General features: G+C 45.7%; 1 protein-coding gene across 1 annotated transcript in view; it reads right to left on the bottom strand.

Moving 5' to 3' along the window:
• PARD6G (par-6 family cell polarity regulator gamma) overlaps window positions 1-13,678 on the bottom strand; it is an 80,984-nt gene that overhangs the window by 48,226 nt on the left and 19,080 nt on the right. Inside the window, exon 2 of the mRNA XM_077870257.1 lies at window positions 8,989-9,211. Within this exon, the coding sequence (XP_077726383.1) occupies window positions 8,989-9,211 (223 nt within the window). The remainder of the gene's footprint in view (window positions 1-8,988; window positions 9,212-13,678) is intronic.

Raw genomic sequence — 13,678 nt, 5'->3', positions numbered from 1 at the left:
ACAGCCTACACTTAGGCCAGACCCTCACTGGCCTTCAAGAGGGTAGATGAGTGTTCATGCCACACAAGGACAATCTTCAACGATGTGTTCAGAATGATTCCATCCAAATATCATTCAAATGCCCTGCTAAAAAGAAGACCACTGGAAGTATGTATCTTAGTTCAAAGTACACACCTAGCAAGACATCTCTGCTAACTTACCCCAAAGATAACCTGACACATATGTAAAAATGTACCACACAGTTTCTACGAATAAAAAGTTGGAACAGTTGAAATAGAAAATAAGAGGTTGGTTACATTTTTTATATTTATAACTGATATCTCCTGTTAAAAGGATGGTGTGTATCTACATACATCTACAAAAAGTAAAAAATACAATGCCAGCTTAAAACAATGTCTAAAAATTAATTTAAAAGTATGTGTATTATGACCCTATTACTATAAAACTATGTCCAACTAATTTACCTATACCAAGCCGTCAGGAAAGGGCTCACCAAAATGCTAATGTGGTTACCTTGGGGTGATGGAGTTGTTTATTTCCACATTGTTTGAATTTTCTTTTACAAATATGTTACAGGCAGAAAAGACTTTTTAAATAAAGTCTTACAAAGAGTTTAATGACAGGATATGCTTATGATATATTGGGGCTTTAAAAAGCATGAGTCCAAATCATAAACATACCATGGGCTTGAATATGTAAAAGTAAATAACACTAGAAAACAAGAAAAGAGTAGATTCCAATTCCATCTCACCATTCCTGTACAAGGTGTTTGCTGGGATGGGGGTTCCTCCCTCCCTCACACAGGTCAGCTGAGGGCAGGGGCAGAGCGGGTGCACAGGTGTGCCATGCTGGCCGGAAGATGCCGATGACCTCGTGGCTTCCGACCATCTGCACAGATGGCCAGCCTTTCCAGGACCAGCCCCTGGATTCTTCTGGATGGTGGGTGGCTCTGGCTTTGTTTTCTTTTTAATGAGCTATATCAGCACATTCTCTCCCCCTATCCACTCCCACTCCAGGGGTGAATGTGGGCTTCAGGCATTTTGTTTTCTGCATGTTCCCACGATGGAGCAGTGGGAGACTGTTTGCCCTTTCTTTCAATTATTAAAAAAAAAAAGAAATTCTCCAAACATGCAAACTTTCAGGAATCAGTGGCAATTAAAGAGGCAAATGTGTCAGAAGAGCCAGCAGGGGGGGTGTTACATCTGCTCCTACAAGCACAAGGACATAGACAAGGTTAATTCAGCAAAACTATACATTCCGCTGCCTCAATACACACAGCCTCAAACCCTGGGCAGAGTCTGGAGAAAGACAGAGACACTGAGTGTCTCCTGCTGCACAGTGAGCCCCCAACCTAAAACAAACGCACTTCTTGGTACTTAATGAAGAATCTGAGAAAAGCGATTATAAGCAGAATTTATATACCTAATATTTTAAGATTCTACCAGTGTGTATAACCAAATTCTCAATGATTACATACGGTTTACCTTGAAGAACATTCTGCAATTACTTTTTCTAGCAACATCCTTAAGTGAAATCATAAGCAAATACCTCCCTGCCATCCCCGATCATGCAACCTCTGATTAATCACACAGTTAGCAGACACACGGAAATAAGCAGTATTTATGTTTACTGTAAAGGTAAATATTTCAGAACATTTTAATTGTGCTGAAAATCCTGTGGCACAATTAAGTCCTCACAAGCCTCCTGTGACATCCTGAGATGCTAATCATCCGAGCCACAAAACAGCTACTAAAAGTCAGCTAGAATTCCATTTTGAGTTCTGGGCTGGGGCCGGTGGGGGGTGGGTGTGGGGCAGAAAGGCCCATCTCTTAAATAACAAGAGGGCTGGGTGGGAGTGCTCGTGTTTGAGGGGTTTATTTGATGGATAAGTGGTGAAAAGTTAGTGTTTGCACTTCCTGTTTATTCTGCTAAAAATAGACATACTCTGAGTGTCTCTGCTTGTTTGGGCCAACTTTCCAAACATTCCTGAGTCTTTAGGGAGGACTACAGGAGCACACAGGGGACAGAGAAAGTAGTTCCTCAACACGGACAGTGTGTGCGACCCAGGTCCAAGTCCAGAGTCTCCCGCTGTGAATTCTTGATTCTGTAACTTATTTAATGGGCAAAACGTTAAAGTAAAAGGCTAGTGATGTGTTATATACACACAAGGAGGCCTCAGAGTCCACATCAATGGACTCAAAACAGAACTCCTCAGGAGCCAATTGGAGGGTCCTTAGCACTGTCTTGAGTTGTGATGCCAAAGAAATTAATTATAAAGTGTAAGTATTCACACCTATTGAAAATGGCTGAATTTTGGAAATAAAGGCCAAAGATGAGCCCTAGATATCATCTAGGATTGAGGCTCAGAAACAGGACAGTCTGATTTAAATCTCCTATTTTAAAATTTATCAGAGGTATTAAGATATAATTTATTCATTAAAAATAATTTAAATACCATAACATCCTTTCACTTAAAGAGTATAATTCAATGGTTATGAGTATATTTACAAAGCCCTGTAATAAACACCACTATTGAATTCCAGAATATTTCCACTGTCCAGTAAAGAAGCCCCAACCTACCAATACCCTCTCCCTCTAGTAACCATGATCTGTTCTGTCTCTATGGATTTGCCCATTCTGGACTTCTCATACAGAGTTGATTATCATTATTCTTGGTGGTTACGTTCTATAAAGTCTCCTTGAACACTGAGCCATGGCTCCAGGGAGAGTATAGGGTTAGGTTCCTGTAAGCCTTTCAATTATGTTTTCTCCACTGAGCAAATATGAACCCTTGTGCTCTATGTGTTTCTATTTAAAGACATGTGTTTGGTATATATTACCAATTCATAATGTTGAACTCACCACCAAAGAGCATTTTCTTTTTCTTTTTTCTTTTTTTAAAAGATTTTATTTATTTATTCATGAGAGACACAGAGAGAGAGAGAGAGAGGCAGAGACACAGGCAGAGGGAGAAGCAGGCTCCATGCAGGGAGCCCAATGTGGGACTCGATCCCGGGTCTCCAGGATCATGCCCTGGGCCGAAGGCAGGTGCTAAACCGCTGAGCCACCCAGGCATCCTGAGCATTTTCTACATAAGAACATCACATCCTTCTGGCACTGATGAAAACTCAACAGCACTCCTGCACTATGCTTGGGGTCATTTCCAACAGTCACATCATAAGAAAAGCACAGGGGGATTTTGGGACGAGGGCAGTGCAGGGAGCACCAGGACTTTCTCCCCACCCCAGCGACCACTGCAGGGGCAGAATCTGGCTGACAGGACTATTTTGGGATAGTGGAGTCTGCTGAAGGCTTGCAACTGTCCAGCATAAGGAGCCAATTTTGGTCTATTCTAGCTTGGAGCACAGGGGCAGCTACTCAGCCCTGCAGCAGGCAGCTGTGCATGTGTTTCAGGAGCTGCCTGCTGATGCCAGGTCGGCAGAAAGGACTCTGTCCTTCCAAGAGCAGAGGCTCTGTTCTGACCACACAGGTGCAGATACAGAGGCTGCGGCCACTGCTATCGCCCCTCTGGCTTCAGCTCGTGTGACTGCAATGGTACTGAGAGGGCGGGTGCCCCCTGATGCTCCTGTGGTTTCTCACTTTTCCCCTTTGGGAGCCATATATTAGGACATTCAGAAACAGCTGCACACGTGGGAAATTAGGAAGGATGGTGCCTGCCCAAGAGAAGGCTCACAGGAGACCCCAGAAGACACTGAGTTTTCACCTTGGGCTGATCCTCGGGACAGAGACAGTCTGCCACCATCCAAAGAAAGATGACAACAAAACAGCAAAGCCTGGGGAAGTGGGGGAGTCTGATTTCCAGAGTCACCGCATCAGGATATTCGAATGTGCCGTGTTTAGCCAAAAAATCACAAGGCACAGGAGAGTTTGGCCCGTTGAAAGGAAAAAGGGAATTCTACAGAATCTGTCCCTAAAAAAGACCTGATGTCAAATCTACTGATCAGACATTAAACCCACAGTCTTAGAGATGCTCTAAGAAGGGCACCTGGGAGGCTCTGTCAGTGAAGCGTCTGCCTTCAGCTCAGGTCATGATCCTGGGATCGAGTCCCAGGTAAGGCTCTCTGTTCCAGGGGGGTCTGCTTCTTTCTCTGCCCCTCCCCCTCTTCACCACTCATTCATTCTCTCTCTCTCTCTCTCCCCCTCTTTCTCTCTCTCTCTCCCTTCCAAATAAATAAAGTAAAATATTAAATAAAAGATGCTCAAAGAATTAGAAAATGTGGGTAAAATCATGAAAAAAGTATGAACAAAATGGAAATATCAATAAAAAAGTAGAAAACCAGAAAAGAAATCCAAAAGACATTCTGGAGCTGAAAGTACAGTGACTGATATGAAAAATTCACTAGAGGGATTCAAAACAGATTTTAGTAGAGAGAAGAAATATCAAAGAACTTGAAGACAGGATAATGGAAATGATCAACGCTATGGAAAAGAAAGTACATGAGAAGAACAAACAGGCCTAAGGGATCTGTGGGACACCATCAAGAGAACCAGCATACACACGGGGGAGTCTGAGAAGGAGTAGGGGGCAAAGAGAATATTTGAAGAATGTTTTGAAAACTTTCCTGTTAGAAAGACATGAATATAAAATTCAAGATGCTCAACAAATTCCAAGTCAGATAAAGTCAGAGATCCACTTGGAGATGTGTTATAACCAGACTTCCAAAAAACAAAGAGAGAAGCATGAAAGCAGCATGAGAACATCCAAAGGATCTTCAGTAAGGTTATCTGTGGATTTCTCATTAAAAACTTTGGATCTGAGACAAAGAACACCAATACGATCAAAGTGCTGTAAGAAGAAAAACCTGCCAACCGAGAATCCTACATCCAGCTAAACTGTGCTGCAAGGTGAGGGAGAAATCAAGACATTCCCAGACAAACAAAACAAAAGCTGTGGAAGTTGGTGATCACTGGACCTTTCCTGCAAGAGCTGCTCCCAGGAGTCCAACAGGTGTAAGGAGAGGACAGGAGACAGTAACTTCAAGCTGTGGGAGAAATAAAATCTCAGTGAAGACTAACACAGCCAATTATAAAAGCTAAAAACCTAAATGTAAGACCTAAAAATATAAAACCCTTGGAAGAATATTTAAGACAAAGGCCTCAGGACATTGGATTTGGCAGTGAGTTCTTGGATATGACAGCAAAGGCACAGTTAACAACAACAACAAAAAAATTTACAAATTTAACTTTGTAAAAAATTACAAATACATCAAAAGACATAACCTACAGAAGAAAAAAGCAACCCACTGAATGAGAGAAAATACTTGCAAGTCATATATCTGACAAGGGATTAACACCAGAATATAAAGAACTCCTGAAGCTCACCAACCAAAGAGAATCTGGTGCAAAAATGGGCAAAGGACTTGAACACATGTCTCTCCAGAGAAGATGTATAAGTTGTACAAGTGGCCATTAGGCGCTAAAAATACACTCAACATCGCTAAATATTAGGGACTTAGGAATCAAAAGTACGAGATCCCACCTCATACCCACTGTGATGGCTACTATTGAAAATCAGAGGGGCACCTGGGTGGTTCAGTCACTTAGGTGTCCAACTCTTGATCTCAGCTCAGGTCTTGATCTCAGAGTTGTGAGTTCAAGCCCCATGTTGAGGAAAAAAAGATTAAAAATTTCAGAAAACAATAGGTGTTGGTGAGGAGGTGGAGAAACTGGACCCCCGTGCAGCCACTGTGGAAGGCAGTATGATAGTTCCTCAAAAAATTAAAAATTGAACTACCACGTGAAGCAGCAATATATATACTACAGGGTCTATACCCAAAAGAATTGAAAGGAAAGTCTCAAAGAGATATCTGTCTCAGGCTCACAGCAGCATCATTCACAATAGCTACAATGTGGAAGAAACCCCTATGTTAACTAATGAATGGATGATGAACAAAATGTGCTCTGTCCACACAAAAGAGTATTATTCAATCTTAAAAAGGAAGGAAATTGTGCAATATGATACAATGTGGATGAACCTTGAGGACGCTGTGTTCAGTGAAACAAGCCAGTCACAAAAAGACAAATACTGTGGGATTCCACTTATGTGAGCTTCTTAGAAGGGTCACAACCATACAGATACAGAGCAGGGTGGCAGGTGGCAGGGCTGCAGGGAGGGCAGCGTGAGGAGTTAGTGTCTATGGGACAGAGTGCTCAGTGTTACAGAGAAACGGTCGTCCATCCTTGAGATTGTGTTCATGCTACTGAACTGCACAATGGCAAATTTTATGTTATATGGATTTTACCTCAATTTAAAAAAAGAATACACACAAGAAAATGACATATATGACACTACACAGTGTGGATAGGACACGAGTTTCTGGCATAAGAGCAGAGGCAGGAAGGTGGAGCGGTGCCCTTTCCAATCTCAGTGGTATCTCTGCCGCCAGCATGTCTGTGAATGGCCACCAAGGGTCCTGAGCATCAATTCTGGGCAACAAACACATTTGAGCCACTTCACAGACACAGACTCTGCACGTCAGAGGACATACTGTGAAGGGGGGCCCCCCGGCAGCAGCCTGCACTCCCGGTGGTTCCCACCTCACGCCCTCCCCAAGGTGCCCGTGTGTGCGTCTGTCCCTTCAGCTGTCCCACAGCATATCTAGGGCACCCACCCCTGGTCTGTGGCCTTCCACACAAGGTCCGCTGTGAGAACAGGACTCCACATCCTGGTGCTTTGGGGAAGAGTTTCCACGTCCCTATCCATCAGGGATGTTGGTTTGAAGTTTACTTGTGACATCTGTGTGGCTTTGGAGGAGAGGGCAGCTTTCTCTGAAAGTCCACAGCAAGGCTCATGAAGTTATTAAGTGAAGGACAAGTGACTGCAGCCATAGTGAAGCCATGAATACAGCATTACGTGACTGATGTCTCAGAACCCTTGCTGTGGGAAAGGACATGGGACTTCAGTGTTGCCTCCCAGGGAGGCCCCAGCAGCAGCCTGCCCACGGGGACACTGTCTTCCTCACAGCGAGTGGTCTGTCCTGAACATGGAGCCCGTCAAGGGGCTCCTGCTTCGCCCCACCCACAGAGACACAGCTGTCCTGCTTCTAACCACACATAGTGAGTACAGTGAGGGTCCCTTGGGGATAGCGAGAATACAGCCTTAGTTTCCCCAGCGATGGGGGCCCGAGGCAGAGGCTCTGTTGTCATACAGAGCAGGTCATGACAGACCTGCTGGCCACAGAGCCAGCGAGAAGGTGCGGAGGCAGTGACGGAATGGAGGTCCCCCAGCTCCTCACTGTCACATGACAGAAGGGCGGGGGTCAGCGGACACCTTGACCCTGGCCAGCCAGGAAAACTGAGCATAGTGAATAATGAAACAGGAGGCAGGGCCCAGCCAGTGGCGTGTGAGCCGCCCTGGAAAGTCAGCGTGTCTGTCCCCCTTGCAGGCACACGAACCCTGGAGCTCCCGGCACCACCGCAGCTTCGGGGAGTCAGCAGCACAGGGCGTCACGACTACTGGCGCTTCAGGGAACAGTGCCCTCGGCAGTGCCTCCACCTCAGCTCCGAGCCTCAGGGAGCCCTCACTTCCTGGGGACAGGAGTTGAGGCTCACACATCCACCGTGAGGCCTTTCTGTGAAAGGTGAGCGAACAGCACAGCCTCAGATGGCTGGGGCAGAGCAATGGATGGTGGAGTGTGGCCAGATGCCAGGACAGCTCTGAGGATGGCGACACACATGGCACAGAGACGTGGAATGACAGGATACAAGCTGGGTGGAGGGGACGCGAGGTCACGAGATGCAGTGGCCTGAGATCAGGCCTCATGGAGAAGAGTGGTGTGGAGCAACCACTGGTCGACAGGCAGGGCCACGCCCCGGGGCCAGCAGGGAGGCGAAGTCCCCGTGAGGAAGTGACAGCTGTGCTGGCTTCTCGGTACCGTCAGCAGGATGTCCCGGCTCAGCACAGCCTGCAGATGCTGAGCTGTGTGATCTCGTGCCAGAGGACGGGTCAGAAAGGGATCTCCTGCAGTTTACTTTCCACATGTCCCCTTCTATCGCCACAACAGCGGGCACTCACAGCACGGCCTGCTTACTTCCTCAGGATGGCGTGGGGACCGTGTGCTCAATCAGGCCTCACACCCAGTGGGGACTGTGGCACCTGCCTGCCTTTAGGACCAGGCGCCAGGCCCTACACCACGGCCCCGAGCCAGGCCTCCTTGTCCCCCAAATGTTGCAGCTGCTACTCACTGTGTCCATGCAGCAACCTGACTGGTCAGTGAATCCCCCACAGCAAACACAGTGAGCCCCAGAGTCACCCTGCAAGGGCCCCCAGGGTGCTCTGCCTCCATGGGTAGCCAGTGTGCTCATTACGGCACAGAAGGTCCAGGCATGACCAAGTCAACCAGGAAATACCATTTGCCCAACATCAACCCTCTCCTGCAGGCAGTACCTTCCTTCAGCGTGTTATTTTGAAATGTGAAGATTCTCCCAAGTTTAGAGATGAGAAAGCATATGTAAAACGCAGCTGAGAAGTGAGCAGCACAAGGACCCCTTGACCCAACCGTCCCTCTCAACCATTCACTTACAGCTTGTTTCCCATAAAGTGATACTGTTACAGCAAAGCTAGGTCCTCAGAGCGAAAAGTTAACCAAAGTTATAATTTAAAGCCAGCATCATTTTCCAATCCTAAAGACAGTGGGAAGCACACACAGGAAACCACAAGTTTCATTCTTGGGTTACTGGCTAATGCCCTTCTTTCAGTGACCCCCTTGCTTCCAGTTAAAATATGAAAGTATCAATATTATTTTTTCCTCAGTATTTAAAAATCAGAAGTCAACACTATTTAAGATGGAAAATGCATTAAAATTTTTAAGCCCTTCTAATAAATTAATGTTGACCAAACCAACATGACTTTCTATAATCTACCAGCACAGGCTACAAAAAAGAACCATAAGGTGCTGTGCTGCCCGACGTCCCTGGATGTGGCCTGTGTGTGATGGCACTGACAAGCAGCTCCCCACGCCCCGGTACCTCGCTTCTGGATGAAGACCCGGAGCAGAGGGTTTGCGCTTGAGACCGCCTTGCAAAAGTTGTCATCGTTGTTGATGGGCAGCAGGTCCCCGTGCACATCTGCATAGCCGATGGTCACATCTGTGTTGGCGATGTGGTGCGTGTGCACGACCAGCTTGTAGAAGTCTTCAAACTTCCCAGGCTTGTGCCGGTCCAAGGAGAACCTTCGGAACTCAGCCCCAAACTAAAACACAAGAGACAAGGTGTAAATGAGTAGCTTGTTCACTTAATGACAGGTGTGTGCCATCCTCCGTGAGGCCCAGGGACCAGCGGGGGTAGCTTGTGCAAAGTCAAAAGTGTGCAAGATTGTTTCTGTCACCTCTGACCCACATCCTGAGGACAGGACGGGTGCTAGAGCTCAGGCTGTCGAAGAAAAGCCCTGTTGAAATTAATTACAATGGGGATCCCTGAGTGGCTCAGCGGTTTGGTGCCTGCCTTTGGCCCAGGGCGCGATCCTGGAGTCCCGGGATCGAGTTCCGTGTCGGGCTCCCAGCATGGAGCCTGCTTCTCCCTCTGCCTGTGTCTCTGCCTCTCTCTCTCTCTCTCTATCATGAATAAATAAATAAAATCTTTTAAAAAAAAAGAAATTAATTACAGGGATGGTGGATGAGATGAACTGATTTGATATGATTTGCATTTCAAAAAGACCAAAGGGCTGTCCTTCCAAAGGATGGGAAGTGGAAGCAGAAGTGAAGGAAGTAAGGAAAGTGGTAAGAAGGAGGCCTCGGAAATCTCGGGAGACCTGGGTGCTGGCCAAAAACACAGAGCAGGTCTCTCTCCCTAAAAAGCTGGTATTCGCTCTGTCTGCTCTGGGGAATGCCCAGGCCCATCTTTCCTGACAGTCCCTGGCTCGGGGCCGAGAGTTATCTGCTGGGACAGGACCCTGGGTCACCTCCCACAGGCCAAAGTATCCTGGGACCCTGGCACACGGCCTGCCTGGCCTAAGGCTTTCTGGAGTTTTGCTGTTCCTCACTTGGCAAGAGAGACCTTTATTCCTCAGGCAGGACAAATGCAGCGCTCTTCAACATATCTGAAAACTAATTACAGGGGTTCCAAAATACACAAAAATGAAACGTCTGATGTTTATACTAAAAGAGTCATTACATCATCTAGATGTTATGTCAATTAGTCAAGGGCAAATCAACTCAGACCATATGGGTCTGTGTGGCTTTCCAATTGGGTGGGCATAAGAGCTACCTGAAGGCCCCAGAGGTCTGGACTTGGCTGACCTGGAGACCAGCCCGAGAATCTGCATTTTCAACAAGTTCCCAGAAGAAGCTGGTGCTGCTGGGCTGAGAACCAAACACATGAAACCTCTGATTTTAAGGCAATCTCCAAATCTCCAAGTCTGCAGATCCCTGAGAACCAGTTTCCCGATCCGTTTCCCTTTTCAAAAAGCAGAAGAAAACCAAGTCCTCAGCCATCCTGCATTGCCCCAGGGATAAAATACTTAAAGGCGCACAACAGTGAGACGTTCCAAAATACTGGTTTGAGAAAAGCCACCTTGGATGAGTAAGCAGAAGCCCCAGGGCCTCCCACACACTGGGTAAGGGGAGGAAGGCCCTGAGCTCACCAAGGCTCTGCTCATCCCTGCCGCAGCAGGAGGCGCCCTCTGAGCCCGGGCCTGTGAACACCGCACAGCAACCCCAAAATCCCTCCTGCATTATCTTCTCAGTGTTTATCCCGAGCACCATCACCTCCTGGCCCAGGGTGAGCAAACCTTTCAAGATTCAAGAGTTCACACCTACAAGATTTAAAGTGGTTTTGTTCAGATTTGGTTATGTCATCACATCATGAATATCTATTTCAACAAAAGCCATCATCTCTGCCATCTCTATCTAAGGCAAACTAACTTCCGGAGCAATTAGTTTTTACTCGTGTCCATGTTCTTTTCATTAAATACATAAAGAGAGTTGGAAGTTGGACTGTGTCCAGTGAAACAAGAAAGTGTCTCTCTTTTCCCAGGTCATTGGTGGGAGGTGATTCCAGCTGAGAGCCCCCCGGTGCGCCCCCATGAAGGGATGCCGGCTGCCCCCATCTCTGCAGGACTCAGGCCACATCCCTGGCAAGTGGTGAGTAAGTGTCGCACAAGCCAGCCTGTTCTGCACAGCTTCTGCCCTGTCTTTGGTCTAAGAACCTCTCATTTCTTCTCACTGCTTCTAGTTGTTTTCTTCAAAATATGTCCTAATGTGTTGATCTGAAGTGAAAATGAATCCAGACTTCTTCCTGACAGGAGGCAAGTCTGAGTGGTGCTGATGAGGCTGACCTTGTTAATTCAGAAGGACGGCAAACACGGTTCCTATGCTGAATGGAACCCAAAGTTAGCAAAAAGAGATAGGAAAGGGGATGTTAGCATTTTCCCTATTTTTTATTGTGGCAAAATACACAAAACATAACATTTACTGTATTAACCATTCTTAAGTGTACAGTTCAGTGGCAGCAACACATTCACAGCGTTGTGCGAACATGCGCACCGTCCACGTGCCGTTTCCTCCTGTGAAGCTGAGTCTGTCCCGTCAGAAATGGATGCCGGGCCCTGTCCCTAGCCCTGTCCCCAGCACCATCCCCAGTACCATCCCCAGCCCCGTCTCCTGCCATGGCTCTAGGACCATGACACCTCCAACTCCTTCAAACAACTGCAATCCTATAGTTTTGTCTTTTTGTGATGGGCTTGTTTCCCTCATCAGACACATGATTTGAAACACTGTGTCTGTTCTGCTGGTTGCTCTACTCTTTGGATCTTAGTCCTTCTGAGGGAAACGTGATGGCTGTGGTTGGGGTGCAAGGAGAAGGAAGTGGATGGTCTCTCACTTGCCCGCTGACCTAGAGCACCAGCCATAAGAGCTTTTCTCAAAACTCTCCTCAGTGAGAACTGAGCTTTGAAGTGGTAACTGATTTGGAGTGAGGGGTTGGGTCTCCCCAGAGCAGCCCCCACTGTGGAATCCTGCTGGTTTGCAGGGACAAACGTGGGACAGCCTGCAAGTGACATGCACTCATCACTTGCCACCTTCCCTGGGGACCAAACGCCTGCGGGGGTCTCCGACCTTTCAAGCTGGTCTCCAGCCAACTCTGATGCTGGTTCAGGCATTGTCCTAGGCATCCCTCTACACAAACGCAGTTGTCTTCAAATGCCACATGCCTCCTAAAGAATTTTGAAAACTACCACTATAAAAAGGATAATACATTTTTAAGCTAGCATCTACATTTTTCATAATAAAATATAATAAAATATTTCAAAGTAAAAAAATATTTCAAAGTAAATAGGATATAATTTCTAGAGATGCCTGGTGGCTCAGTGGTTGAGCATCTGCCTTCGGCTCAGGTTGTGATCCCAGGGTCCAGGGATCGAGTCCCACATTGGGCTTCCCATAGGGAGCCTGCTTCTCTGCCTGTGTCTCTGCCTCTCTCTGTGTGTCTCTCATGAATAAATTAATAAAATCTTGTTTTTTAAAGGATACAATTTCTAGCATACTGTAAACATTTCTTTTAAAAATAAATATTTTATCAGATGATCTTTTAATACAGTCAATGAAATCTAAATGCCAGAGTGATTTGATGTTGCCACCATGCATTTTAAAACAGGAAAAACAAGCTCTTTTATAACCATCAGAAATTCTACAGGGTTCCTTTAGAGTTCTGCTTGGTCTATCATTTCTATTATATTGCCCCAAGAGGTTTTAATCCTAATATTTTATCATGATAATTTATGCTTGAGTACCCTATCACTCTTCTATGCAAGAAAAACAGATAAATTGAATTAAACTTTTTTTTTTTCACATAGCCATTGTGAAGAATATTTCTACATCATTGTCAGTGGGTATGAAGTTTTAATTTTGCAAGATGGAAAGAGTCCTGGATCACACACACAACAATATGAATGTAACTAAAACCGCTGAATTGGAATCCCTGGGTGGCTCAGCGGTTTAGCGCCTGCCTTTGGCCCAGGGCATGATCCTGGAGTCCCGACATCGAGTCCCACATTGGGCTCCTGGCATGGAGTCTGCTTCTCCCTCCTCCTGTGTCTCTGCCTCAATCTCTCTCTCTATGTCTATCATAAATAAATAAATCTTAAAAAAATAAAATAAAAAAATTAAAACTGCTGAACTGCTCAAAAACTGGCTAAGATGGTAAATCTTAGCTAAGATGATATGTGTATTTTACCAAAACTATAAAGTAAAAACAAACAAACAAACAAAAAAACCATAGATTTTCTTACAGTATAAAAGATTCTAGCCTGAGTCATAACAATGATTTTATCATGATTAGAACAGTTACAAGATTTCATAAATAATCATTAAACATCCAAAATAAACATTTAAAACATCTTTCACTGAATGAAAAGCGTTTAATGCCAGAAGACGCAAGCACAGCATCGTCTTTTTTGCTACTTCTTGCCTCAAATGTCAGCCCTGAGAAGCTGTCTCACGTCAGCAGGTAGATAGGACTGAGCACTCTGAAGGCATGCCACACGCCAGCTGCCTGACACTCAACAGGTAATATGCCAAAAATAAATAATCATAAAGTGGTCTATCATTAAAATTATTTTTAATAATCTATTAGCTGACAATTTGATTAGGGCAACTTTCAATGCTGTTGAAAGCAAAGTACTAGAAACCAGTGGACCTGGAAGATTTCCTACCCAATCCTTGGA

The sequence above is a fragment of the Canis aureus genome, chromosome 1, assembly GCF_053574225.1.
Source record: "Canis aureus isolate CA01 chromosome 1, VMU_Caureus_v.1.0, whole genome shotgun sequence".
NCBI lineage: Eukaryota > Metazoa > Chordata > Mammalia > Carnivora > Canidae > Canis > Canis aureus.
The sequence above is the reverse complement of the archived record's forward strand: the minus strand, read 5'-3'. Positions and strand labels throughout refer to the sequence as shown.